The following is a 26668-nucleotide window of genomic DNA, read 5'->3' on the forward strand; positions in this document are numbered from 1 at the left end:
ATGCGCATTCGGTCGGTGGAGGCGAGTGAGTGCGCACGCTCCGGGCACCGTCTCGCGTCCATCTCCGCCCCTTTTCCTTTCGAGGAGGCGGCCTCAAGCTGATGCGCACGCGTCGGGGCGAGGGGCGTGTCCCGGCGCGGCTTCCCCAGGTGGTGGCTCTCGCGAGAGGCCGGCCCGCGATCTCGTAGCTCCCCCTCCCCTCCCTACGCCTCCCGGGCTTCTGCTGCAGCGTCAGCCCCTGTCCGGCTTCGGTGGCTGCGGCGGTCCCGATCCCGCGGCTTCAGCCCCGGCGACCTTTGGGGCCCCTCGGCCCAGATCCGCAGGACCGCCCATCCTCGTCGCCTCGGCGCCGGCCTAGGCCGCGGCCGCAGCCCCCGGCTCGCGTCGGTACCGCCCGCTCCCGGCCCGCCCCCTATGGGCCCCGGCTAGAGGTGCCGCCGCCGCCGCCGGCCCGCGGAGCCCCGATGCTGGCCCGGAGGAAGCCGGTGCTGCCGGCGCTCACCATCAACCCCGCCATTGCCGAGGGTCCGTCCCCCACCAGCGAGGGCGCCTCCGAGTGAGTGGGCCGGGCCGGGGCCGGGGAGAGGACAGGATGTGTGTGTGTGTGTGGGGGGGGTGTCCCAGAGTCGCGAGGTCTGGGGACGGGGTCGAGGAGAGAAGAGGGGAGAGGCCCCGAGCAGCGAGATCTGGGAAGATCTGAAAGGAGAGGAGAGGGCCCAGGTAAGATCGGAGGAGGGATCTCTGAAGAGGAGAGGAGAGGATGAGGGACTCTGAGTATGATATTGGCGGGAGGGGGTCCCTGAGTGGTGAAACTGGGCTCTGGCAGGGTTCTTGCTGGGAGATGATGGTCTGATAGTGAATCGGTCCCTGCGGGGATGAGACGGGGATATGAGGCCCTACAGAGTGAAGCTCTGGTAGTGATCCTCACCTGAGGGGAGAGGATGGGTCAGGGGTCCCTAGTGGTGAAATCGGAGGAAGGGGGAGGAGTCCCTTAGTAGTGATGTAGAGGGAAGAAAGGGGTCCTTGCATTCTAAGAACGGGGCGCATGGGGTTCCTGAAAGGAGAGGATGGGGCTGGCAGGGTCCCTGGGAGTGAGCATGGGGTGGGGGTGGGGGTCCAAGAAAAGGGGAAGAGGGTGCCTGAGAGATGAGGGAGGGTCTCAGGGAATTTGGGGGGAAGGGAGCCTGAGAAGATTTTGCTGGTGGGAAGAGGAGCTGCTGAACCTGACGAGAATGGTGAGGCGTCCTGACAGGGGCAGAGAGGCTGGAGAAGTGGGGAGCGAGGGGGATTTGGAGGGCCAGAGGTGGGGAGGACTCGGAGCAAGAAAGAAGTCAGGGGGCCTGCTGGGACCGCTGAAAGCAAATGAACAGAGAGATTCTGAATTGAATGGATTAACAAATCCTTGAGGGGCTGGAGAAGTGGTGGTGGTGGTTTGAGGCCACGGAGGGGGATGGGAGGACCTGAGGGGAAAGAAGGGGACAGAGAAAGAACCTGGGCCTTTGGGGTTACCGGATGGTAGACTTGTCTTCAGAGCACATCCCTGACCTCCCCGCTTCGGGTCTCCATGCTGGAGTGGAGCAGGAACGTCCTAGAAAGCCCTGGCCTGGGTCCGTGTGCCTTGTGTATGGTGTGATCTGTGAGAACCCAGAGGTGATGGGCCAGTGGCATTTTGCTGCCTCTCAGGGGACTTGGCCTGCCTGTAACCAAATGAAGGAGGAGCGCCTTGATGCACATGTGTGTGAGTTCACATCTTTCTCTGTCACCGAGGGCAGCTCAATGTGGGGATGCGTTCCTGATTCTCAAAAAATTCACTTATTCTAGGGACTTCTCTGGCAGTCCAGCGGTTAAGACCCTGAGCTTCCAATGCAGGAAACATAGGTTCGATCCTTGGTCAGGGAACTAAGATCCCACAAGCAGTGTGGCTCAGCAACCCCCACCCTCCAAAAAAATCCACTTATTCTTACAAGAGAGCTCCTTCATCATAGTTGCTGTCTCTCTTTTTTTCTTAAAATGTGATCTGTGATTTCCATCCCTTCAAAAATTGCCCCAGTAGAAGAAGCCGGCCATTGGAATTCCAGAGTGTTGTTTTGTTTTTTAATAACCACAGTGGAGTTGCCATTAAATGTAAGATGGATTAATCAGCTGACTCCAGAATGCATTTTAGATGTCTGTTGGCAGGCTGAAGACTTTCCAAGGTCTGAGGGTCTGGCCACAAAACCTGCCTCTTCAGTCCTTCAGTGGAGGAGTCGTGGCACATACTACTCCTTTGCCTCCTCTCCTCTGTCCATTGCATCCTTCTTCCCCCTTTATCCAGGTCCCGGCTCAGGCGGCCGCTCCCGTGAGCCCGGGCTTTGCAGGCAGACTGGACACAGGTGTCATTCACTCCAGCCTGTGCCACTTGCTTGCCTGTGATCCTCAGACAGGTTACCCACCTTCTGAGCCTTCTCCCTCCGTTGTGGGCTGGGGTCTGCAAGAGACTCGCCTCCCAGGAGGATCATGAGAACTCAGCAAACTGGTTAAAGCTCTGGTACCTGCTCGTGATGTGGCACCTACCTCCCAGCAACCTTTTCTTGCTACCTGCTCTGGTTGACATCACTCAGCGGCAGGTCATCTTGCTCCAGGGTGTCCTTTTGCTCACATCTCTTTAAGTTGTAGGCAAGTCATGATTGATCTTGGGGATTGGAAGGTTCCTGCCAGAACTCCAGTCTGCCCCTTTATCTCCTGCTTGAATCCCCCCCTACAAGGTCTCCCCGAGCTGGGCGGTCAGCTTTGGCCTAAATGCCCTGGAGATGGACTTCCCTGGATGCCCAGTGGTTAGGGCTCTGAGCTTCCACTGCAGGGGACACAGGTTTGATCCTTGGTTGGGGAACTAAGATCCCATGTGCTGCACAGTGCAGCTGCTAAATAAATTAATAAATTGTATAAATGCCCTGGGGAGTGGTGGCTGGGGGGCCTCTTCTTCTCTAGAGCTGCACTCACTGTTTGGCTAGAGCCCCTGGCCATGCCAGCCCTTGACACATGGTGTGTCCAAATTCAGGGGAGCTGAAAGCATAATATGCTTTCCAGATTAGTTCATTTCACCTGATTTTTTTTTTAATGTGGCTAGAAAATTTTTAATTGCACACATAGCTTATGTTCTTTTTCTTAAAAAAAATATATATATATATATTTGGTTGCATCTGGTCTTAGTTGTGGCACGTGGGATCTTTAGTTGTGGCCTGCAGGCTTAGTTGCTCCACGGCATGTGGGGTCTTAGTTCCCCAACCAGAGATTGAACCCACGTCCCCTGCATTGCAAGGCAGGGGATTCTTGTCCAGGGGATTCTTAACGCCTGGACAACCAGGGACGTCCCTGTTCTCTTTCGGGCAGCCCCGAGTTAGTCCTCCGGGCACTGAGCATTGAGCTGGCGTCCACCTGCCTGTTACAGGGAGCTGCCTTTAACTCCAGGAATTGGTTCAAAGTCAAGTCACCAGGGAAAATAGCATACTGTCAACATTTCCTTTGAAAGTTCCCTGAATCACCCAATAAAGTGCCATATATGTGGTTGGTTTTTAATCACCAGGTCTAGGAATGTGTGTGCGTATAAATGCTTAGTGTTTACAGTAGTGCTTGGGATATAATAAGCGCGGGCTGGCGGAACGGAATGCCCTGCATTTGTCCGCACCATTTATAAATTATGCCCCTGTCTTTCCCCGTCCAGTGGCTGTGTGTAATCCATTTAAATTAGAGGCACGGGTGTAGCAGCTTCTTATCGTCCTCCCCTAGGTTCTGGTTCCTTGCTCTGAGGCCACTCTGAGTCTCAGTTTGCTCCTCCATCCTCATGAAAAATCCTGGGGACCTCCACTCCCTGACCCCTGGGCATCTCCCCATGGTTCCTTCATCTCCTTCCCGTGTGGTCTGAGCCTTTGTGTCAGGAAAGAGGCCTCCTGGATCTGATATCAGAGCCATCGACCTACAGCTCATCCCCGAGATCTAACCTTTATGATGTGGTGAGGGGTGGCTGGTTCTCTGGGAGGCTGGCTGTGTGTCTGTGGATTGTCTGTCTTTCCTACCAGATGGTAGGCTCCTGAAGCACAAGAGTCAAGTCTGATTCACCTGCTGGCCCCAAACCCCAGGGCACGGGATGCAGTGGTGGCTCAGTGACCCTGGCCCAGACCGAGTCATCTCCTGGTGGCTCCCACACTCTCGCTCACCCTTGCCCTCGGGGTCTCTGCAGAGCACACCTGGTGGACCTCCAGAAGAAGCTGGAGGAGCTAGAGCTCGACGAGCAGCAGAAGAAGCGGCTGGAAGCCTTCCTTACCCAGAAGGCCAAGGTTGGCGAGCTCAAGGACGATGACTTCGAACGGATCTCCGAGCTGGGAGCCGGCAATGGTGGAGTGGTCACCAAGGTCCAGCACAGACCTTCGGGCCTCATCATGGCCAGAAAGGTGAGCCGCAGCTGGCAGTGGGGCGGCTGCTCTGTCCGCGTGCTGTGTGGGTGCGGGGGGTGGGGGGGGGCAGCAGTCCAGGCAGGCTCCCTGGAGATGGGAGGGAAGGGTGAAGGGTGCAGGCATCTGCTTTCCGATTGGCTCCTAGGCTCAGAGGCCCCACCCCCCAGCTTGGGTTCTAATTAGATTGTGGCAATGCAGGCCTGCCTCATGCAGCTCCTCCTCTAAAACTGCCCTTTGCCTTCCTGGCTATGGCTGCAATTCAGATTCACAGGAATGGACTGGCTTGAGAAAGGAGCAGATGGAAGAGAGGAGAGTCAGGTGCCCTTAGAGCCGGCTGCCCCCTGACATCAGAGCCGGAAGAAAACCCTGCCCACCAAGACCAGCTGCTGGGAGCGACGGTCACCTTTGGGGGATGGGGTCCAAACGACGTGTGTTAGCCAGTGTTCTTCAGAGAGAGGGAACCACTGGGGACATGGTGGGGAAGAGTGGACACTGGCTCAGGCAGTCATAGGGGCTGGCAGGTCTGAAGTTGGCAGGACAGGCCTGTGGGCTGCAGACCCAGGGAAGAGCTGAATCTGGAGGTGGATCCCCATCCCTTCTTGGAAGGCCTTCACCTGATTGGATAAGGCCCACCACTTAGAGGGTCATCTGCTTCCTTGAGAATCTGATGATTCCTGTGTTAAATCACATCTAAAAATACCTCCACAGTGACGTCTAGATGGGTGCCTGACCCAACAACTGGGTGCCGTGGCCTTACCACGGGGTCATGTGAAGTGACCATCCTGTGAACCTCCCTGTTCAGTGCAGACCCTGATGCTGAGACGTCCCTCGTTGGGGCTGCTGTGCGGCTGCCCTGCTGGTCTGTGGGGGAGGGTCCCTGAGAGATGTTGGGGGTAGGGAACAGGAGGAGGTCAGTGGCTCCTGCACACGTCCCCAGGGCCATTGTGTTGATGGGTGACTCAATTCATACAGTCGTCTTCCTTCAGATGTAGAAAGCCCCCGTTTGGATCCCATCATCTGGACCCCATGATTTCCAAACCGCATTCTTAGACACTTGACCACCCCATACCCTGGTGACGGGGGATCTGCACAGGGCCTGCCTTTCCTGGGAGACGTGTGTTTAGGGTTTCCGCTGGGGTCTGTCACTTGGCTGTCCCTCTGCCTGCCGAGCTCCTCCCTCCTGAAGTGTACAGCCCCTCGTTTTCTATTTCTGTCTGCTTTCCACAGGCCTCCTTTTCCAAACCAGAGCAGCCCCAGAAACCCCTGCTCTACCTGAAGCGCCCCCTACTCCAGGGAGCAGAAGGGCAGCCATGAAATTCAGACAGCAGTGGGGGATGGGAGGGACTTGGACTCAGAGTGCTCCTCAGGGTCGGAAGGGTCTTCAGGCTGGCCAGGACTCTTCCAGGTGGTAGATAACCTGACTTATGTAAGAGAATTTGTCTATAGCTTCCTTAAAGCCTGTGAAGTGGAGCTTCAGAGTTTAAAGTTGGAGAGATGGGCAGGTGTAGTCTAGCTAGGAGCCCTGCCCCATGTATGTCTGTGCCCCAGCTTTGACTCCCACCTCAGTCACAGATTCTCTTTGCTGTTTTTGCAACTTTCCTGAGCTTCTATAATCCTTTGAAAATAAAAACTTTGGAGGGGGAGGGAGGGGAAGGGACTCCTCTTAGCAGTCCAGTGGTTAGGACTTGGCACTTTCATTGCCAGGGCCAGGGTTTGCTCCCTTGTTGGGAAACTGAGTCCAAAAAAAGAAAGAAAAAAAAGAAGGGTCCAAAAACTGAGGGGAGTGGGTCTCAGATTTTGTTCCGCATCAGGCGTGATCTCCTCTGGTTGCCTGTGGCCTGTGCAGCCACCTACCCAGGGTCACACAGTTCAGGGAGACCTTCCCCGGTGGCCCTGGAGCCCTCAACCGGTCTGTGGGGGTCCAGAGCTCCTGGAGAGCCAGTTCACCCCAAAGGCCTGTTTGCCGGCATCCAGCCAAGGACACAGGTGGGGAAATGGACATGACAGTGGTTTTTGAGGCTCAATGACCGCCTTCCTCCACTACCCTTGGTAGAATTCTGAGTTCCCAGGAAGCTGAGTCTGAATTCCACACATTCCAAGGGTGTGAGCTTATCAGATGGCCCAGGTGTAAGGGTGAAGGTGGGGCTGGCTGTCAGGATCAGCAGGGATCCTGCTCTGGGCTGTGGTCCCTCCTGGCCCTCTGATGGGCAGGGCAGTATCCTGACCAGTCCCACAAGACCCAAGGGAGCTGGTCTCCAAATGTTCTCTGGACTCCAGAGTGGCGTCCCTACTCCTCCTGCATCTTAGTGAGAGCCCCAGGCTCGAGTCCCGGGAGTGTGTTGCGCCCACGTGGCTCTCCTGACTTCCTGTGCTCCCAGCAAAGGAATGTGTGTTCAGCCTCTGTGTGTGTTCCTGCCCTCAGCCCCTCTGGCTTTAAGAACGGAGTTACAGGCCTACCCAAGGCCACGTCCCAACACTGGCCCCCTTCTTTGGAGTGATGGCCCTGAGTCAAAGCTGGCACAAAACCTCAGTGTGCACTCCTGTGCCTGTAGACCAGCAGCTCTGTTCTACTGAGGACCTGAGGCTGAGCTGGTTGGTGTCTGGCTTGGGCTTGAATCCTCTTGGGTCTGTTCTTTGCAGTTGACCTAGTCTGTGGGCACGAGCTGGGTGTCCCCTCACAAGAGAGAACCATCCTGCTGGGGGTGGCTGTGGGAAGGCATGCTGTCCAAGGGCCTGCAACCAGAGCTCGGCTCTGCAGGCAACCTTCAAGTAGGGGTGGGAGGTTTTGCCTGGGGGCCTCGTGGGTACCAGGCACTGTGTTGCCAGAGTCTTCCACAGTTCTTCAGGTTTTAAGGGGCATTCATGTGGGTCACACACATACACTGTGCCCCCTGAACTCCGCTCACACCCCTCCAACAGGCAGCTCTCTGTCCTTCCACCTGGCACCCCCACCTTCCCTTGTCCATCTGGCTGAGTCCCACCCATCCTTTGAGGCCTGGCTTCCGTGTTACTGGAATCCTGGGTCCCACCTGTCTGATTCCTCTATCAGCACCTCTACCACCTGGGGTTGCTCTGCCTGTGTCTCGCCCATTCCCGGTGGCATGTCCCCTCCAAGCAGGACCTTCTCTGCTGTCTGCTCATCACTGGCCCTGCGTGTAATCAACTCCACAGAAATGTCTTAAATTGGTCACTTTCAGATACCTGGGCTCTGGCTCTGCCTCTGACAGGGGTGGGTGGGAATTATACTGTTTCCTTGTGGTATCATGATGGCTTGGGCACCTGGGACTCTGAGCAGCCAGGTCAAGGATCCACAGCCTGGCTCTCTCCCACCATGCGGGGAATCTTGGCTTCCTTGGGGTTTGTAGCTGGGCATTACTCTGGGCCCCTTGTCAGCTGTCTTCTGCATCTCTAGGTGGTCATTTCCTTCCTCATCTTTCCAGGTATCGTGATGAATTTGGTGACAATCCTTTCTGTCGACTTGGACTCAAGGGGATGGGGAGCCAGGCTCCCGGGGGGGGGGGGGGCAGCAGAAGGCTCTTTGTGGTCTCTCGGCTGTCAGGGGAAGGGGAACCCACCCCGATGAGGGGCAGCGGTGAAGCAATTGCCCTGTTGAACAGGGCACTGCTGGGTCTGCTCCTGGATGGGTGACACTGCACAATTTGGTTCACAGAGCTCCCCCTGTAACCAAGTGGATAGTGTTGCCTCTGATGATACTTTTTTTAAGTAGCTTTAATGAGATGTAATTCACCTACCATACAGTTGAGCCTTTTAGAGTATTTAACTCAGTGATTTTTAGTATATTCGTGGAGCTGTGCATCCATCACCATCATCAATTTGAGAACATTTTCATTACCCCAAGATGCATTCCATCCCCATGAACAGTCACTCCCCTGCCCCACCCTCAGGCCCTGGCAACCAGAGACCCGCTCTCTGTGACTGAGGGTCAGCCTGTTCTGGATGTTTCCCTTTAATGGAATCACACCCTGTGTGTCCTTCTGTGTCTGCTCCTCTCACTTAGCGTTATGTTCTCAGGCCGCATCCATGTGGTAGCGAGTGTCGGGGCTTCTCTCCTCGTCATGGCTGAGTGATGCTCATATGCGTGGAGGGACAGCATCCTCGGCCTGTCCCTCCTTCAGTTGATTCAGGGCGTACAGGTTGCTCCCATCTTCCAGATTCTGTGAACATTCCTGTTCAAGTCTGCTCTTGGGTGTGCGTCCTCAGCGCCCAGGTAGGTGGATGACCCCTCCTTTCCCGCCCCCTCAGCGGTGCGGCCCTGACCCCGCGCCCCTCTTTCCCGCAGCTGATCCACCTGGAGATCAAGCCGGCCATCCGGAACCAGATCATCCGAGAGCTGCAGGTGCTGCACGAGTGCAACTCCCCGTACATTGTGGGCTTCTACGGGGCCTTCTACAGCGACGGCGAGATCAGCATCTGCATGGAACACATGGTGAGCCCGCCCTCCCCCACCCCCCAGAGCCCTGGCCTGTTCCGGGGGGCCCAGCGCAGTGGGGAGGCGGTGCAGCTGTGTACACACTGCACATAGCTTCCTTCGTTTCTTAAGCACCACGTAGCCTCCTCTCCATTTTGCTTTCTCCCCGGATCCATGGGAGACACTGCTCTCTGTGGGCTCAGAGCTGGCCCCATCTTGTTCCCTCTGTTGGTCACCCCGGCATCCATGTGCACCCACCGGGTGATTTATGAAGCACTGTTGGTGGACACTGAGGTTGTTCCCAGTCCCTGCCGCGTTACGAATAATGCTACATTGAAAGTCCTTGCACCTGGGACTTCCTTGGTGGTCCAGTGGTGAAGACTCTGCGCATCTGCTGCAGGGGACGGGAGTTCAATCCCTGGTCAGGGAACTAAGATCCCACATGCTGTGTGGTGCAGCCAAAAAAAAAAAAAAAACCAGGAAAGTCTGTGAACCTAAGCAAGCCCACCTGGGGAGGGCTGCTTGAAGAAATGCTTGACTGCTCCTTCCCACATGTCCTCTAGCCAAAGTGCGTGGTCTGGGACACAGTTCTGGACCCCCAGCTCAGGCCTGTGGGGACCAGGCCTCTGCAGTGGAGGGTGGGCGCCCATCTCCTTTAAACCACGACTGATTCCTATGCGCCCTGTCATTAAGGAACTCTGGTCTCAAGGCTCAGAAATGGGTGGGATTGAATGTCATGAAAGCAGAAGTGGTCAGAGCTGAAGGCCCCTGGAGGAAACATTGCCGGCCCTCTGCCACCCGCCCTCGGCAGGTAGAGCCCTGCCCGAGCCCAGCTGTCCAGGCCCCAGCCCTTGGGGGCCCTTGCAAAACCAGGATGCAGTGTGGCTTTCAGCAGGCAGCTTCTGTTAGGCCCGGCCTCCAGCGCACTGTCCTCTCTGATGGTTTTGTAATGAAGTCAGGAAACGAATTTGAGCAAGAGCCCACCAGGAATGCTTGTGAGCCACGGGGAGGGTTCTCCCCACAGCTGCTTTGCCCCCACCTGGCAGTGCCCAGTGGGTGCCCTTTCCTCACTGGGGAGAAGGCGGTCATATCTGCCCGCCCACCTGGCCACCTCCTTGCAGATGAGAGTCAGGAAGAGTTAGGGTGAGAAATGGACGTGAGGTCACTCTGGTCTGAGGGGGCCTCTGCTGTATTGTAATGAACCCCCCACTCCCACCCCCACCTCTCTCCTTCTTCCCTCCCCACCTCCACCTCCTCTGTGTTCCTGGCCACAGCACACAGGCATAGCATGTGCAATCTTAGTTCCCCGACCAGGGATCAAACCTGCACTCCCCGCTTTGGAAGCACGGGGTCATTAAGATGCTGTGAAACCACCAGGGACATCCCCCTACCTCCTCTTCAGCCACCCCTACCCCTGCTCCCTGGATATCCTGAGTCAGGAGGCTCCTCTCTCCTGGCAGAGGAGAGGCAGCATCCCAGCCCTGCCCCTCCTCTTCCCTCTCCACTCTCAGTGGGTGTGAAGCATCAGTTCCTGTGAGGCTTCTTCCTGGAGTACACATGATGCTGGGGAGATGCTAGATTCTCTTTGCTTGCTGGGCTTGTGCTTTAAGCTCCTGGTTGGGCTCTTCTGGTTCACTTTCATAGCAAGCATAAGAGGTGGACACGTAGGTCACACGTAAACTCCAAGAACATGGGCTTCAGTGTGGCCTGCACACCCTGCTTTCTGCTAACAGGTGAGGGCCCACAGAGCTGTGCCTTAGGGAGGGGGCGCCCTGGGCGGGGAGGGTGTGAGGAAGGACAAGACAACAGGCAGCGGTGAGAGAGCCTGAACCAGTCATGCCCTTGGGATCCTACACTTAGTGGTGACAGGGCACTCTCAGTCCCCCCACCTCCCTTCGCGGGACTCTGGAAGAATGTCACACTGTGTCTGTCCGAAGGGGTGAGGATGAGGCAAGGTTTTGCCTGTACGCAGGGTCCTGCTCTTTGGTTCTCCTCTCCCACCAGAGAGCTTCCAGCTCTAGCTTGTGGGAAAAGCCCCCTGGCTGTGATGAGCAGCCTCAATTCAGCCCAGAAGGAGAAACTCACCTGCCAGTGCGGAAAACAGCAGAATTCGCAGCTACCCTGGCATCCAGACCTGTTCCTAGGGGAAGCAAGGACCTGGACCAGTGGACAGTGGTGTCTCGGGGCCGCAGCGGCCAGGGAGCAGCTGACAGACCGCTCAGAGGCACCTCTTGGTATTTCTTGGCCTGCAGTCAAATCTACCAAAGAATGCAGTCCCTTTTCTACAATAATGAAAAATCAGATGCGTCCTTCAGCAAAGGGGAGGTAAAGAATGACAGCAGGCAACTTCCCAGGGGAGAATCGAAACCCACAGTTACGCTTCAGAGAAGCAGACCTCCAGGAGAAAAGTGTGCGTCATACGAACCCACGGATGAATGGACAGACAGACAGGCTGAAAACGCGGTCTTCCTCTGTGCACATGGGTGCACATGGATGTGTATACAGGAGCATGGAAGAATCTGGAAGAAAATAAGTCACACTTCGGGAAGGCTGGTGGAATTGCTGGGAGATGAGGGTGCAGTTCATCTGCGTTTGAATTTTTTTTTTTTTTTTTTGCGTTTGAATTTTTAAGAGGAATGTATCAGGTTGCTTTGGAGGTCCAGTGGTTACGAATCCGCCTGCCAGTGCAGGGGACACGGGTTCAATCCCTGGTCCGGGAAGAGTCCACACGCCCTGGAGCAGCTAAGCCTGTGTGCCGCGGCTACTGAGCCCACGCTCTAGAGCCTGTGCTCCACCCCCAGGAGAGGCCGCCGCAGTGAGAAGCTCTCACGTGGCAACAAAGACCCAGGGCAGCCAAAAACAAATTTTAAAAAACCTTAAAAAAAAATGGTACTAAAACATGTATTCGTGTGCTCCCTTCTCAATGAGCGGAGGGCTTTGGGATACTCAGAGGACACAGGGGCAAACTGAAAGCTTGCGGTCATGCATAAGGAGTAAGACCCGGGCTCAGAGGGAGCTTGCTGTGGGGACTCTCACGCCACATCCTGTCCAGTGTCTCCTCAGCTGTGGACCAGGGGCTCTCCACTGGGCAACGTGGGGGCCCTTCACGGTTGTCATAGCCAGGGAAATGCTTCTGGGGGGCAGGGACGCTGCCCATGGTGCCCAGGATGGCCCCTCACATAGAATGGTCCATTCTGATGTTGGGGGCAAGGTGAAGAAGAACCTCACTGTGTTCTGAGCCACCTCTAGACCCCAGCCTGGGGCCTCTCCTGCCTCCATCTCCGCATGAATGTTCTCCCTGAACACCAACCCACAGACATATCACAGCCCTCCAGAAAAAACATTCCTTTAAGGTTGAGAAAATGAGAAGAAGGGCTTCCCTGGCAGTCCAGTGGTTAAGAGTCCGCCTGCGAGGATGGGGGAACACAGGTTCCATCCCTAGTCCAGGAAGATCCCACATGCCATGGGGCAACTGAGCCCGTACCCAACAACTACTGAGCCTGTGCTTGAAAGCCCATGCATGCTCCACGACAAGAGAAGCCACCGCAATGAGAAGCCCTGCACACTGCAACGAAGAAAAGCCCCTGCTTGCCGCAACTAAACAAAGCCCAAGTGTAGCAGTGAAGACCCAGCACAGGCAAAAATAAACAGATAAATAGTTTTGGGGTTTTTTTTTTTAATGAGAAGAAAAGGAATTCCCATCTCACCAAGCATGTAGAATGGGGCTGGGCCAGCAGCCTGTCTGCTGGGTGCACCAGGCCGCCTGGTCCCATGGGTTCCTCTCCAGCCACACCCACTGTGGGCGCATGCACAGCCACTCACCCTCAGTCTGGGGCAAGTCCATAGAACCTGCATGGATTCCCAAAGTGTCAGAGGGCCTGGGGTCTTCCAGAACTCTCAGCACAGCCCTTCTCACTAGACACAGTGGGGACAGAGTGCTAGGAAGAGGGACTAGGCATCCCCGAGGCTGCAGGCTTCTTCTCCACCCCCCAGCTAAGTGAGAGGCCTCCTGGGGCAGCAGGTGGCCACAGGGGCCCTGGAGCAGGGGAGAGAGAAAACAAGCTGTCGTCCCAGCCTCGAGTTCCCATTTCAACCACCTCTCCCAGCATCCCACAGGTCCAGCTCTGGCTGCCAAACACCCTGGGGGGTTTTCTGCGTGGCCAAGAGGTGCTGTGGGCTGGTCGGCGACCCCTGGGGTTGTGGTCTCCACGTTTGCACAAGACCTTGCACAAGACACTGGGTTTCTGTCATTTCCTCATTAGCGTGTGGATTTGGGTCCCCGCCCAGGTCGGGGAACCGACTAGGGTGACCTGTGTCAGGTCCTTTGCTGTACATCCCAGGAGCAGGACAGAGAGCAGTGGCTGTTGCCTGCTCCCCCTTCCCCTGTGCCCCTCAGCCATCAGGCCTTCCTGGAAGAGCCGGGGAGGCTTTGGCCAGGGAGCAGTGAGGAAACCCATGGGCTTGGCCTCCCTTCTGCACTGGACATTTGCAGCTGGCACCCCTGTGGTCTCACTCCCCTTTCCGTGGCCATGGCCGGCTTGCTGAAGGGGACTCAGGCCCCAGAGCTGCGAGTCCACTCAGGTACACTCTCTGGTGCTCCGGCTGTGAGCTCGACCTCTAGCCTGTGGAGCACTGGCCTCTGTGGCTCTGCTCCGCCTGCTGCTACCTGGCAGCCTCAGGAAGGTTGAGTCTTGTTGTCCAGCCAGGGCCTGGGTTTCAGGAAGCTCAGCTGCCTGGGAACATGGTGGCAGCCTTTCCGCTTCTTGAGTCCCTGAAGCAGTGGGAGTCCCTGCCTTGGGCCCACGGGTCGCCTCTGGCTGTGGTCTGGCCTCTTTCCTGCAGACACGAGTGAGCACCTGCTCACCAGGAGCCTGGGAAGTGGTTTGTTTCCCAGCCTGCTGCTCTGGTGTCCCGAGGCCCTGGCCTGGCAATGGCTCAGAGCAGCTCACCTCTCCCCTGTGCTGTCCCCAGGATGGCGGCTCCCTGGACCAGGTGTTGAAAGAAGCCAAGAGAATCCCCGAAGAGATCCTGGGCAAGGTCAGCATCGCGGTAAGTGTGTAGGCACGTGCCTGGCTCTGCACTCTCGGGGTTCATTACTGCTCCGCCCCACTTCCAGGTGATCAGGCTTCAAGGAGCCCCTGGAAGCCAGTGGTGGGCATCAGTGTGGCCCCCTTCAAAGAGGCAGAAGTGCCATTGCCAGCCTCCACCGGCTGTGTGCCTTAGTGGGCCAGGCCCCTTTGCCCATGCAGTGGGGTAACGCTCCCCAGCCCATACAGCCCTTGGGCAGGGGGAGGAGACGCTGTGACCCGAGACACGTGGTGTCCCATGGTGCTGTCATCGTTGACTGTGGCCTCGCTGACTCAGTGAAACAGCCTCTCCATCCTTCACCCTGTCAGCCTGGGAAGCCTGAGCACAGTCCCAACGGTGAACGGCTTAACAGAGGGTGCCCCTGGGGCTGGGGTGACCTCCAGGGCAGGAGGCTGGCCGGACAGTTATAACCTCAGGCCTTGTCTCAGCTCTCAGGGATCCCACCCCCTCCTCAGACGAGGAGAAAACATTGCCCACATCACAGGCGGGGGGCTTTGTGAGAGTCAATGAGGTGGGTGACTGTTCCCACCCCGAGGATGTGGTGACTGTCTCGTGGCCACTGTGGCCTGGCCCTGGGGACAGTCCCCCTGATGGCACCCTATGGCCCCCCTGCAGGTTCTGCGGGGCCTGGCATACCTCCGGGAGAAACACCAGATCATGCACCGAGGTAAGGGGAGGGCACCCCGGCCTTGGGGCCTGCGGGGCGGCGGTGCCCTCACTTCTGGCTCTGCCCCCAGACGTGAAGCCATCCAACATCCTCGTCAACTCCCGGGGGGAGATCAAGCTGTGTGACTTTGGGGTGAGCGGCCAGCTCATCGACTCCATGGCCAACTCCTTCGTGGGCACGCGGTCCTACATGTCTGTGAGTCCTTTCTCGACCCACTGTGCCCCCGGGCTCTTTTGCAGTCCTCCCTGCCACCAACCCAGTCAGTGTTTCCCCGATTTCCAGGTTTTCCAGAAACCTACTCTTCCCTGTTGTGCCATTTCTATCTTTGCTGGGTTTTTCCTTTCCTTTGAATTTCCAGTCTCCTTCGTCGTCTCACTTGGGTTTCTGTCTCTCTGCCCAGCTCCTCTCTGCTGCTAGTAAAAGTCCAGTTGAGGAGAATCGTCAGTCAATTTCTGAGCCAGGCAACTGGTCCTGCATTATTTTCGTAGCCATCCAGGCAATTTTAAGAATAAATTATGAGAAGTCAGTCTTGGGATTGTCCTGAGAGCAAGACGTCCCTGGGCAGGGTGCTGTCCAGCTATGGGTTGTGGGTCTGTGGGGGGCTGCTGTCAGCTCAGATGGATGGAGTGGAGGGAGGAAACGGAATGGCTTGCTTTCTGTCACTGGGTCTCTGGAGGGATCCCAGAGTGGGACAAGGGTGCAGGGGGACCCCAGGGTGCCAGTCCCTCCTCATCACCCTCAGGGTGTCTCTCCCTGTCTCCCCGCAGCCGGAGCGGCTACAAGGCACCCACTACTCAGTGCAGTCAGACATCTGGAGCATGGGCCTGTCCCTGGTGGAACTGTCCATCGGAAGGTACCCCATCCCCCCGCCGGACGCCAAGGAGCTGGAGGCCATATTCGGTCGGCCCATGGTTGATGGCGCGGAAGGAGAACCTCCCAGCATCTCACCACGGCCGAGGCCCCCCGGACGCCCCATCAGCGGTAGGGCTCCAGGCTGGGGCTTCCGGCTTGGATGGGCCCCAGAGCCTAGGGATGGCAGCTGCCTCCCCACGGGCCCCTCTCAGTGCCACCTGTCCCCCTGGGCCGTGCTCCCTGCGGTCAGCAGTCCTCAGATGGTCCTGTGGCTTCTGGGGACAGCACTGCAAGTGCCCCAGACCCTCCCGTCTGGGGCCGCTGCACCTGTTGCTGCCAGCTGGCTGCATTGAGAGGCTCAGTCCTCAGCCAAGGCGGGGGTGGGGTAGGGGGCTGGTTTCTCCCACATTTTATCACGAGAACGTTCAAGCATACAGAAAAGCCGAAGGGTTGCCCAGCAAGCAGGCTCGCACCCACCACCTGCCGTGGCTGTTCTCCTGTGTCAGGCCCAGCCTTTCGGGGAGTGCAGATTGAAAGGAATTCAACTCAGGGTCTCCTCCAGTGGCTGCTTAGCTTCAGCCCTGTTGCACAGCCCAGTGTGGGCGGGAAGAGGGGTATCCCGCAGAGGCCTTGTGGTACCTGGACCAGCCACCTGTGAGATTCAGGCTGATGCTTGCACCATATTGAGGGCTGGCTCAGGGTCAGGGTCAAGGTCACAGCTCAGATGGTATAATTAGGCAATGGCACTTAGGGATCTGTGACTTTATTTTTCAAAAGTCAAGTGACCAGAAAAGAGTTAAGTTTGAGAGCAGAGGACCATGCAGTGGACTGCAGTTGATTGGCTGGCTCCTAACAGCTTTATCGGGATAGAATTCACATAGCGAAGGACCCACTCAGTTCAGGCTAATAACACTGGGTTTCTGTACCTTCACAAGGATGTCCGACCACCACCTTATCTGAGTCCAGAGCATCCTTGTCACCTCAGAAGGAACCCCCGTCCCTCTCCCCTCCCCTGACAGCCAGGAACCCACTCTCTGTCTCTGTGGATTGGCGTGTTCAAGACGTTTCCCATTAGTGGAATCACACCCTGTGTGTCTTGTGTCTGCTTGGGGCCTGTCCACGTCACAAGTGTTGGTGCCTAGCTCCTTTTTTATGGTCACATAATATTCCACTGCGTAGCACCTGTTCGCTGTGGACAGACACTTGTGTCATCAGTTGGTTTTCACAATATTTTCAAGCCCAGACCCTCTGCTTCCCTGCTGCCATGCCCAGACTGCTAGGCTATTGCAACTTCCTCTGAGGGGAGAACCTCCCCCACCCAAATCTGTGTCCCCAGACCGTGGCCCCACCTTTCCCTGCCTGACTCCCAAATGGTGCCCCAACCTTCCAGGCAGGGAGGAGCAGTGGGCTATGCCAGGCCATTCGCCTGCCAGCACCTCCCCAGCCCGGCCCCAGCCCAAGTGCCCGTTTCAGGCCAGGGGACAGAAGGCAAAAGTCCAGCTGCCAAATGCAGGCCTTGCCAGCTGGGTCTAAGACAGGGGTCAGCCACCCCAGCCGGCCACCACTATGAGCCCACAGGTCTGGGCAAGGTCATACACACAGCTGCCCGCCCACTGCCAGCCCCACCCCCACCCCCCGCCAAACACCCTGCCCGCACAGGGAGCAGGGGTTTGGATCTGGGACAGCCCAGACGCAGCCCCATGCCAGATGTATGCCTTGTCAACCAACGTTCCTGTTTGTTTCCATGTTTGGGGTTTGTTTCCTTTTTCTCATTCACTGGAGGGTCAGGAGAGAAGTTCCTTTCCCAGGAGGGCAGCCGGGCCAGAGAGCCTGCCCTCTGGTTCGGGCCGGGTGGGAAGAGGGTGGTCGGCCTCGTGTTCCACACACTCAGGCCTTGATGCCAGACAGAAGCACAGTGGCCACCTGGCCATCTCACCCGAATTCGTTTCTGCCCCGAGCAGGTCACGGGATGGACAGCCGGCCGGCCATGGCGATCTTTGAGCTGCTGGACTACATTGTGAACGAGGTGCGTGCCCAGAGCCCTGCTGGCAGATTGTCCACACCAGCAGGAGTAAGCTATTGCTGTTGGAAGGCATCCCCCCCAGAAGAGAATTGGACACGTAGACCACAGTGTGTGCAGGGGAGGGGCCGCAGGGAGAGATGGAGACCCTAGTCTTCAATAGGATGTTATGTTACCAGGTGTGAAGACGTGTGGCCTCACTTCTACCTGTGATATATAGACCTATTCTCCCCAAGGGGCTGTTTTCTTATCTTTATAGAGATGAACCCAGAATTGTCACTTTGAGCCCAGGGGCTAAGTGCTGGGCCCCAGGCGCCCTGACACCCGCACCTCCTTCTCTGAGCATCTTGGTGTCTGTGTGTGAGGTCGTGCGTCCTCTCACTTCCTCAGAGAAGGTTCAGGCGTCCCCCTCCCCTCAGGGAGCCCCCAGCCCATGAGGGCAGTGCAGATGCCCACTGTACAGATGGGTACATCAGGGCATGAGGAGGGGAACAGCATAGGGCCCAGCAGGAACTGACCCCAGAGCCAGCCCTCTCAGCATGGCCACATCACAGTGCTGGGCCCTCTGGGACAGACATGGTTTCTGGTAGCCCTGGGGCATTGGGTCGGCTAGGCTTGGCTCTCAAGGTGAGCAGCTCAGAGCAGGTCGTTGATGACAGAGCAGGGCGGGTGGCTCTGGTGACAGCACTTCCTACACTCAGCAGCGCTGCCTGGGCCCGGCTAGCACATCCTCCCCTGGAGCTGGAGGAGTGGGCTCCTCCAGTTTTCAGGCCCAAACCCCAGTAGCTGCTGCCTCCCTGAGATCCAGATCTTCAGCTCACTCTAGGCACTTCCAGAGGGGGCAGGCGGGATGGCCCCTCTCCTCTCCAGAACCAGTTGTGATCCCAACACGAGAGCTCTTGAAAGAAAACCTGGGAAAACCCCGACCCAGGTGCAGGGCAGGCAGCAGGGCTCCCAGGGAAGCTGCTAGAGGGAGTGGGATGGTGCCCTCTGCCTCCATGAGAGGTGTCCTGAGGGTCCCCATGGCCGCACGGCTAGGAGGCATCTTTCCCTCTGATTCCCAAACCATCCTTGACTTCTGACTCCCACCTATCTGGTCTGTCCCTCAGCCTCCTCCCAAGCTGCCCAATGGCGTGTTCACCCAGGACTTCCAGGAGTTTGTAAATAAATGGTAAGATGGGGTGGGTAGGGGGAGCAGGCTGCCTGCTTCCTGGGGTGACCGCCAGGGGATTGGGGATGCTAAACAGTGGCAGCATCTGGTGGGAGCAGAGCTCACCTGAGAATTGGTCCCTGTCCCAAAGCTGCTGAGTCTCATCCCCACCACCCTGAGTGAAACCAGGCTCTTTGGAAATCACACAATTTCCACCCTGCTTTCTGCCAGCCCACACCCCAGGTTGCTGGCCCTTTAAGCCTGTCATCTCCCAGCTCCCAGGTCAACCTTCCAAGCTTGGTTCAAGGAGGCGGCCCTCTCGGCCCTCTGTGGGTGATGCAGCCTCAAGCCAGCGGACTGTGGACCTGGAGGGCTGGTCTGCCAGGTGCCCCGCGTGTTTAGCCGCACACATGGCAGCCCGGGCTTGCATGTCCCTCAGCCAGTCTGCAGCTGTGGGTGCTGCCATCCCCCACCACCCTGTGAACCTCTCGGTGCCCCAGAAGGCTGTCAGTTTAAAGGCCCGCCACTCAGCCCTGAGCTGCCATGAACAACTGCCTTTACATAGTTCTGCTTTTCTGAAGGAAAAACATCCATTTTGACACTTGGACTCCTGAGCTCGGGGTTTTTTATTAGATGTTTAGCTGCGGTTGCTACTGAGCCTCTGAGCGAGCAGCAGCCTGGGGCTTTCCCACCCTCTGTCCCTTTCCCTCTTGTCCTGGCCCCAGGCCCTCACTCTTCCCTCCTGGGCCAGGCCTGCTCTCACACCAAAGGGTGCGATGGGGCCCCTCGCCCCTACGGTCCAGACGGCCAAGGGCAGAAGGACGCAGGCTCCTCCCCTTGGCACTGACTGCCCGCTTCTCTCTCCTACCTCCTGGGACCCACAGCCTAATTAAGAACCCAGCTGAGCGAGCAGACCTGAAGATGCTCATGGTGAGTGACACCCAGATTTTGAAGATTCGGGGTTCCCTAGCAGACCCTCCGTGCCCCAAGGGAACACCTGAGTGGGCTCAGATGGTGTGGGCTGGCATGTGGAGGCCAGGCGGGCTGCAGAACCCATGTGGGTCTCCCTGGCTCACTGGAGGGTACCATGCAGACCATCTGAGTTCCTCCCAGCTACCCAGGGACAGAAGGGCCTGCGTGCCCAGGGCTAGGGCTCAGAATGACTGGCTTCTGAGGCGTTAGGGGCACCGCGGGGGTATCTGCCTTCCTCTAAACCACACTGCTCGATGTCCTGGAAACCAAGGTGGCCACAAGAACTGACCTTGTACCAGCAGAGCTGCCTGCCAGCCTCAGGTGGCCATCACAGCACCTTCCACCCACGTCTGCTGTGGACATTAGGCCTTCCTCCATTGCCAGGTCTAACTATCTGAGTCACCCCTGATGCTAAGACAGACAGCCCCTTGTTTATATGTTTTGTGTCTCAGAGAGAAAACACTTCCAGGCATTCTAGGTGTCCACAGAGGAGAGAAGCAGCCTCTTGGGGTGGCTGCGATGTGGAAGTGTGAATAACCTAGCCTGATGGGCTTCTGTGCCCTGCCCACACATGCAGGGGCCCCCCCGCCCAGCCTTCCTCCAGCTCTGCACCTCAGGACCTTTGTACAGGATGGTCCTGACCCTCTGGGGACGTGTCCTGTTGCTCTCTCCCCAGCTGTGGCCCCTGCTCCAGCACCTTCCCCAGAAAGGTACCCTTTCTGAGCCCACCCGTGTTAGCTGCGGTTCCCGGCTGTAAGTCTGCTGTGACCCCAAGTGAGAGCCTGGCCTGGCACACCTTATAGGGTAGGGTCAGCATCAACCTGCTTCTTTCTAGAAGCTTCTTATTGAGTCCAGTGACATGTGTTTCGGGGATGCATGACAAAAGAAGCCCATGTTCATGGTGGAACGTTACAGACCAAGGGAACAGCAGCACAAACTTTGAAACCCCCACGGTCTCCCCCAACCCAGCTCTGTGAAGTTCACACAGTCCAGGCCCACATCCAGGTCTCTGCCTGGGCGACACCACGCGCTGGGTGGGGCTGACTGCTGTCTTGACCACAGGGACCCTGGTCCCTTGGTTTGGTTTTTTTCACCCAAGCCTGAGCCCCCTTGAGGAAGGTGGGAGTGGTCTTGCCTCCCCAGCTGGTGAAAGAGACAGATGTCGCTTGGGGGCGTAGACTCCCACCCTTCTGAACCAGGGACCTCTGGCAATTCCAAATGGGAAATGTGACTGTGAGGGTCACTTAAACTGACGGAGGAGGTGCGATCCTGCTCCCCGGCCACACAAGCCCTATTTCCAGGCTCAGGGGCCTCAGCTGGTGGTTGCCCCCCGGACAGGATGCACGGGGAACTTGCTGTCCTCACGGAGTCCTGTGGTTCAGATCAGATGTCCTCACGCAGGCAGCCCTGCCCCCTGTGACACGGGGCCACACCTGAGGACATCTGTGTTTGTCGCACTGGGGGGCTTCTAGCGTCAGGTGAGGGGGGGGTCAGGGAGGCTGCTCCACACACCACTGCAGCACCCAGGGAGCCCCACAGAGGGTCACCCTGGGCTCCAGGGGGCACGGAGCAGCCTGCCTCTTGCCTGAGACCCTGTCCCACGTCGCTGGCCCTGGGGTGGGGGTCCAGCCATCTGTCCAGAGCCAGACTGCTCAGGCCACTCCTTCCCTTTCAGAACCACACCTTCATCAAGCGGTCCGAGGTGGAAGAAGTGGATTTTGCTGGCTGGTTGTGTAAAACACTGCGGCTAAACCAGCCCAGCACGCCCACACGCACCGCCGTGTGACGGTGGTCCTGCTGCCGCCACCAGGCCTTCCCCTCCCCCGCCCCGTCCCTCCTGCCATGCCCTCCAAGGGGACGCACACGTGGCCCTCAGGCCCAGGGAGGCCGATACCGCTGTGCTGTCTTCTCAGATCCTGCTTCCTTAGGTTTAAAGAAAAAAGAAAAAAAATAGGGAAAGAAAAAGCAAACGTGCCAGTCGTGCTTCTTGTTCCTTATCCTTGGGGTCTCGGTCCCCGTCCAGCCTGGGTGGACGCCTCCACCAGGGCAGCCCAACCCCCAGGAGATGGTGACCTCGGCACTGGCTTTGTTCCTTTCCAAGCTGTGAGGCCTTGGAACGGACCCTAGAGAGAGGGGGTGCCATCTTGGGGTGGATGTGTGCCCCTTGCCTAGCGTCTGCCCCTTGGAGGTGGTCCCCCCAGCCCAGAAGAACAGTTGGGTCCCCGATGGCTATCATGGGTTCCCCTCCTCAAGCTGCCCCTGCCTCTGGCCGCACAGCTTGTCCTTGGCAGAGCGTGACCTGCCCCCCAGGAGGTACCTTCCTGTCCCCTCCTGTGCTTCGGGGAGCAGACTCTTCTGACAGCAGCCTGAGCTGACACTCGCTCGGCAGAAAGGAAGCCTTGGGTTTCCAAGCTGTCGTGTGGTTGAAACCCCAGCAGATCATGCAGATAAGGCCACTCCCCCCACGCCTGCCACCCGACAGATGTGGGCGGGTGGGTCTGTTTCACCTTCACTCGCCCAGCAAATCAGAAGTGACCACCTGGGGCACGTCACTCTCTTGGGGCCTTGAACTGTCCAGCCACACCTGATGAGAAATGAGTCGGCGGCTGTGAGGTTGTCCCAGCTCCCAGTGTCCATTGGGGTGCCCAGCCCGGCCCCCTGCCGTGGTCTGTGTGAGGCTCGAAGCTGAGACCCAGCCTTTCCACCTTCAGGGCTGTCCCGCCTCCGATGGTGGAGGCCGCCTCTGAGCCGTCAGGCGGTAGGAAGTGGTGGAGGGCAGGGCCTCTTCTAAGGCTTCCCTTCCTCCAGACTCTCCGAAGATGAAGCTCTGAGCCTCCCCCCAACCCCAATACTTCCTGAAGGCTTGAAACAAGTTGATATTTATCTGTGATAAGTTTCAGAGGAAGGTTCTCCGAGGGCAGTGGGCCTGGGGTGAGCCACGCCAGCCCTTCGTTTCTGGAGAGGGGCTGCAGAAGATGGGGGCATGTGGCCCTGGGGGAGCTGCTGGATCCTTTTCTTCTCTGGGAGACCCTTCTAGTCTCCTGTGTGCTTTTTCCCCCTCTGTGGTCACCGAAGAGAAGACCAGTTGGTAGCTCTTCCAGCCAGGTTTCTGCCACTTCATTGTTGCCCCTGAAATCTCACCTAATTTAGAAAAGAATAAAAAAGATAACTAAAAGTGGCAGAGGTGTGGCTCTGTGGGCACCCCGGCTCCCTCCGGAGCCTCAGAGGGGGAAGGGGACCTAACGGGTGAACTGTGACTCAGCATCTTGGCCCGTGGGCGCCCAGCACTGGCAGTCACAGACAGGCCCATCTTCGGGCCAGTCGTGTACACAGGCAGGCTTCGGGCCTGACTGCTTTCTGTTAACAGAGCCGACAGCCACTTGCAAGGAGGAAGAGACCATGTTGATAGGGGTCCTAGGGGGTGCTGGAGAATTTGGGGTACATGGGGCTGAGGCCTCCAGGGTTGGTGAGGGAGTCCAGAGAGGATTCGAAAGCAGGCACCTCCCCCAGCCCATCGGCTCGCCGCAGCCTCTGCCTGCTGTGTCACTTCGCCAGGACCCCAGGGGCCCTAGGGAAAAGACCAGCAACATGTGGCTTCTCCCTTTTCCCATTCCAAGGCTCATCCAGGAACATACTGGAGCCCTGGAGACCACAACGAAAGTGACTTTCGACAGCCCGAGGTCTCCTCTCTATTGCGCCCCCTGCAAATGTCCCTAGACTGGCACCCTCTGCTCTGACACCCTGTCTCTTCCGAGTGTGTGGGGTCCAACCCTGGCTGCTCCCCACAACCTGGTGGCCACAGACAGGCCTAGGGATGCTGTTCCCTGTCCTGCCGAAGCCCTCTCCTACGAGGGGGCAGGCTCTTAATCCCTGAAATATGTAACTTCTGTTGCTTTGTGGGTTTCCTGACATGTGGGGGTCCAGGCAGAAGGCAGAGTCAGGCTGCCGGGTACTCCCAGGCCCATCCCCAGCTTCTTGTGGAAGACTGTGTTCTGTGTCAAGTTTCCTCGTGACTGTTCCTTAAACCCTGAGATGGCCAAGGGCGTGAGATGACACAACTGCCATGTCCAGGACTCCAGGGACCCCCAGCGCCCCTCTGTCAATCAGGAAACGAATCCGAGAGCTTCAGAATCTGACCTGTTGGGTGTTTTCTCACTTGGGTTTTGAGTTTACTTTGGGGGGTTTTGGGGCCTTTTTGTGTGTGTGTGTACTTCGTTTGGAAGAAGACACCCAACATCTTGTTGATGCAAGTTTCTCTTCAGGTTGAAGTTCTCATATTAAATAGCACTAGGAAGGACTGATGCTGAAGCTCCAATACTTTGGCCACCTGATACGAAGAGCCAACTCATTGGAAAAGACATTGATTCTGGGAAGGATTGAGGGCAAGTGGAGAAGGGGGCAACAGAGGATGAGATGGTTGGATGGCATCTGTGACTCAGTGAACTTGAGTTTAAGCAAACTCTGGGAGATAGTGAAGGACCGGGAAGCCTGGCATGCTGCAGTCAATGGAATCGCAAAGAGTCAGACATAACTGAGCAACTGAAGAACAACAGCGCTGCAAGACCACGTGTGTTGTCCCCTGTGTCCCCAGAGAGAGCAGGCTCTGTCCCCGCATGGTTCTGAGCCCTGAGCAGCTCACAGATGACCTTGGGGTAAGTGAGAAGCCAGAAAAGATGGCTCAGTTCAGGCTTCTCCCATCAACCCCAGCCAGAGGGCAGGAGCCATCTAAAAAGCTTAGGGTCACGGCTGAATGCCTGTTGGCTTCCACCAGTGGAGTTCTCAGGTGGGACCGGCCCTTGCCCTGGGAACCTCGCACTCCCTTCTCTGAGTGTTAAAGGCATTCCAGGGGGCGGTGTGAAAGTCACTCAATCATGTCTGATTCTTTTCGACCCCATGGACTGCCAGGCTTCTCTGTCCATGGAATTCTCCAGGCCAGAATACTGGAGTGGGTAGCCATTCCCTTCTCCAGAGGAATCTTTCCAACCCACGGATCGAACCCAGGTCTCCCCCATTGCAAGTGGGTTTTTACCACCTGAGCCACCAGGGAAGCCTAGGGGTGGGGCAGGGGGGAAAATGGAAGGAAAAAAGGTGCACAGAACCAGCAGGCAGATTCCGGTGGCTCTGTGCCCATGTGCCTGCTGATATCACCAGGACACATGTGCATCATTCAACTGCAAGCAAAACCTAAATTTCCTCACCAATCACGTTTAAAATGAGAAAAAGAAACAGGTGAAGGTAATTTGATGGTGTGTTTTCTTTAACCCATTATAGCCAAATATTAGGATTGCACTGCAAAATTGGCATGAAGCATCAGTCTGGTCTGCTGCTCTCTGTGGGGAGGAGGTGCAGAGTCTGCGGTGCTGTGTGTTTTGCCCTCATGGTGGATCTGAATTCAGATGTCCTGCATCTCCAGCTCTTGAAGCCTCACGTGGGCACAGACAGCTCCGTCTGTCGTCTCCCAGCTGGGTCTCAGTGGGGACAGTCTTGCCTCCTTAATCCAGAGGACACTGGTGTCTGCGGACACCTGTGAACATCACTTCGAGGGTGGGGAGCTCCTGACATCCAGTGGGTGGGGCCAGGGATGCTGTTTCACCCCCACTGTGCCCATGAGGGGCCTTGCAGAGAGTAACCCGGCCTGGCATCCGCAGCGGAGGGAGGAAGCTGGTTTAGGCCCACGCCCCTCCCAGAATCCGGTGGTGTAGGAGGGCACAGTCCCGCAGCAGTGGAGGTCAGACGCTGGGTCTTCTATGTCTGAGGCAGCCCTTCCTGAAGCGACCAGGTGTCCTGTGTCCAGAGCTGGCAACACTGTGTGGCAGGAAGGTTCCAGAACCTTCTGGAAGGTGGACAGTCAGGAGCAGGGCGCTCAGCCGACCCGGGGCTTAGAGGTCTGTGCAAGCAGGAAGCCTCTGGTCCCGGGAGGCGGAACTTCATGGAGTCGGGGTTAACAGAGTTCAGTTCAGAAGAAGCTGCCTCTGGGTTTCCCAGAAAGTAGGGGGAGGCGGGTGTCGGGTGGGCGGAGTGGGAGTGAGGAAGGGGAAGGGACCTCCTCAAAACGAAACCAGCAGGGGCCCTGTGGGCCTCGCCCCGCCTACCCTTGGGGCTGCAGCTCCCAGCTGACCAGGTGTGCAGGCCCTGGGGCCTCCCCAGGGCTGGAGGCCACACCTCAGAATCACAGGTCAGGTGGGTGGAGGACTGGTTTGCAGTCCCCGTGGTAAAGGCAAGGTGGCTCTGGAGGAGGAAGGAGGGCGGAGGCAGAGGCCAGGCCCCATGGCAGCCTGAACCAAGGCTCAGGTTTCTGCCCAGCCTTCCCTGGGGACTCAGAGAGGCTTGTGGAGAAGTACCTGGAGAATCAGAGCGAGGCCTCAGGTGCGTCTCTTCCCTGCTCCCATCCCTCCCCTGAACCCACCCCTGGGAAGGACACGCCCCCTGAAAGGGGGGTCACCACCTTGGACTAAATGAGATGGCTACTGCTGACCCCTGGCCCCCCAAGAAGGAAGCAGACCCTCTCCTGAACATCCCGAATCCCCTCCGCCTTCACCCTGGCCACACCCTATGAGTTGCTCAGAACAGGTAACCCCCGGCTTCCCTCCCTGAGCCCGGGTGACCTGGGACCCATCCAGAGGCTCCGACTTTCCCAGAGAGATGCTGACCCTCCCCACACCTCCACGCCCTGCGTGCTGGAATGAGCTCACAGCATTAGGGCAGCGCTAGGCAGAAGGCTATGGACTGGGTATCAATGTTGAGAGTCCTTGAGGGGCACAGAGCAGGGAATGCCTCACAGGAGAACCAGTGTGAGCAAGAGCATGGTGATGGGTGCATGCTAAGTTGCTTCAGTCATGTTCAACTCTGTGACCCTATGAACCATAGCACATCCAGCTCCTCTGTCCATGGGATAGGGTGAAAAATCTTTCATCACCTCCAGCAGAGCAATGACCACTCCTAATGGGCCCAGAAGGGGGCCTCAGCTCAAAAGGGGGTCAGATCTGCCTCCACAGTGCCTCCTATGGACTGTTTAACTCTGGATGTGGCAGGTAGGGTGGCAGAGGTCACAGAGACTAGG

The 26668-nt window shown here is 57.5% G+C and overlaps 1 protein-coding gene across 3 annotated transcripts; it reads left to right on the forward strand.

The window, feature by feature from the left end:
* Window positions 1-126: 126 nt before the first annotated feature.
* MAP2K2 (mitogen-activated protein kinase kinase 2) lies at window positions 127-21578 on the forward strand. 3 transcript variants are annotated; one of them, XM_015095886.4, is made up of 12 exons: window positions 127-556; window positions 4217-4427; window positions 8731-8877; window positions 13831-13908; window positions 14563-14614; window positions 14685-14809; window positions 15382-15595; window positions 17428-17492; window positions 18596-18657; window positions 19521-19566; window positions 20285-20412; window positions 21284-21397. In XM_015095886.4, exons 1-11 carry the CDS (start codon window positions 465-467, stop codon window positions 20363-20365), a joined length of 1173 nt encoding a protein of 390 aa, XP_014951372.1. In that variant the 5' UTR covers window positions 127-464; the 3' UTR covers window positions 20366-20412; window positions 21284-21397. The 3 variants fall into 3 exon arrangements, with proteins under 3 accessions (XP_014951372.1, XP_004008652.2, XP_014951373.2); XM_004008603.6 differs by lacking the exon at window positions 20285-20412 and having other exon boundaries at window positions 21284-21578; XM_015095887.4 differs by lacking the exons at window positions 127-556; window positions 4217-4427; window positions 20285-20412 and adding an exon at window positions 7990-8658 and having other exon boundaries at window positions 21284-21578.
* The last annotated feature ends 5090 nt before the right edge of the window (window positions 21579-26668 follow it).

This window comes from Ovis aries, chromosome 5, assembly GCF_016772045.2.
Source record: "Ovis aries strain OAR_USU_Benz2616 breed Rambouillet chromosome 5, ARS-UI_Ramb_v3.0, whole genome shotgun sequence".
Taxonomy (NCBI): Eukaryota; Metazoa; Chordata; class Mammalia; order Artiodactyla; family Bovidae; genus Ovis; species Ovis aries.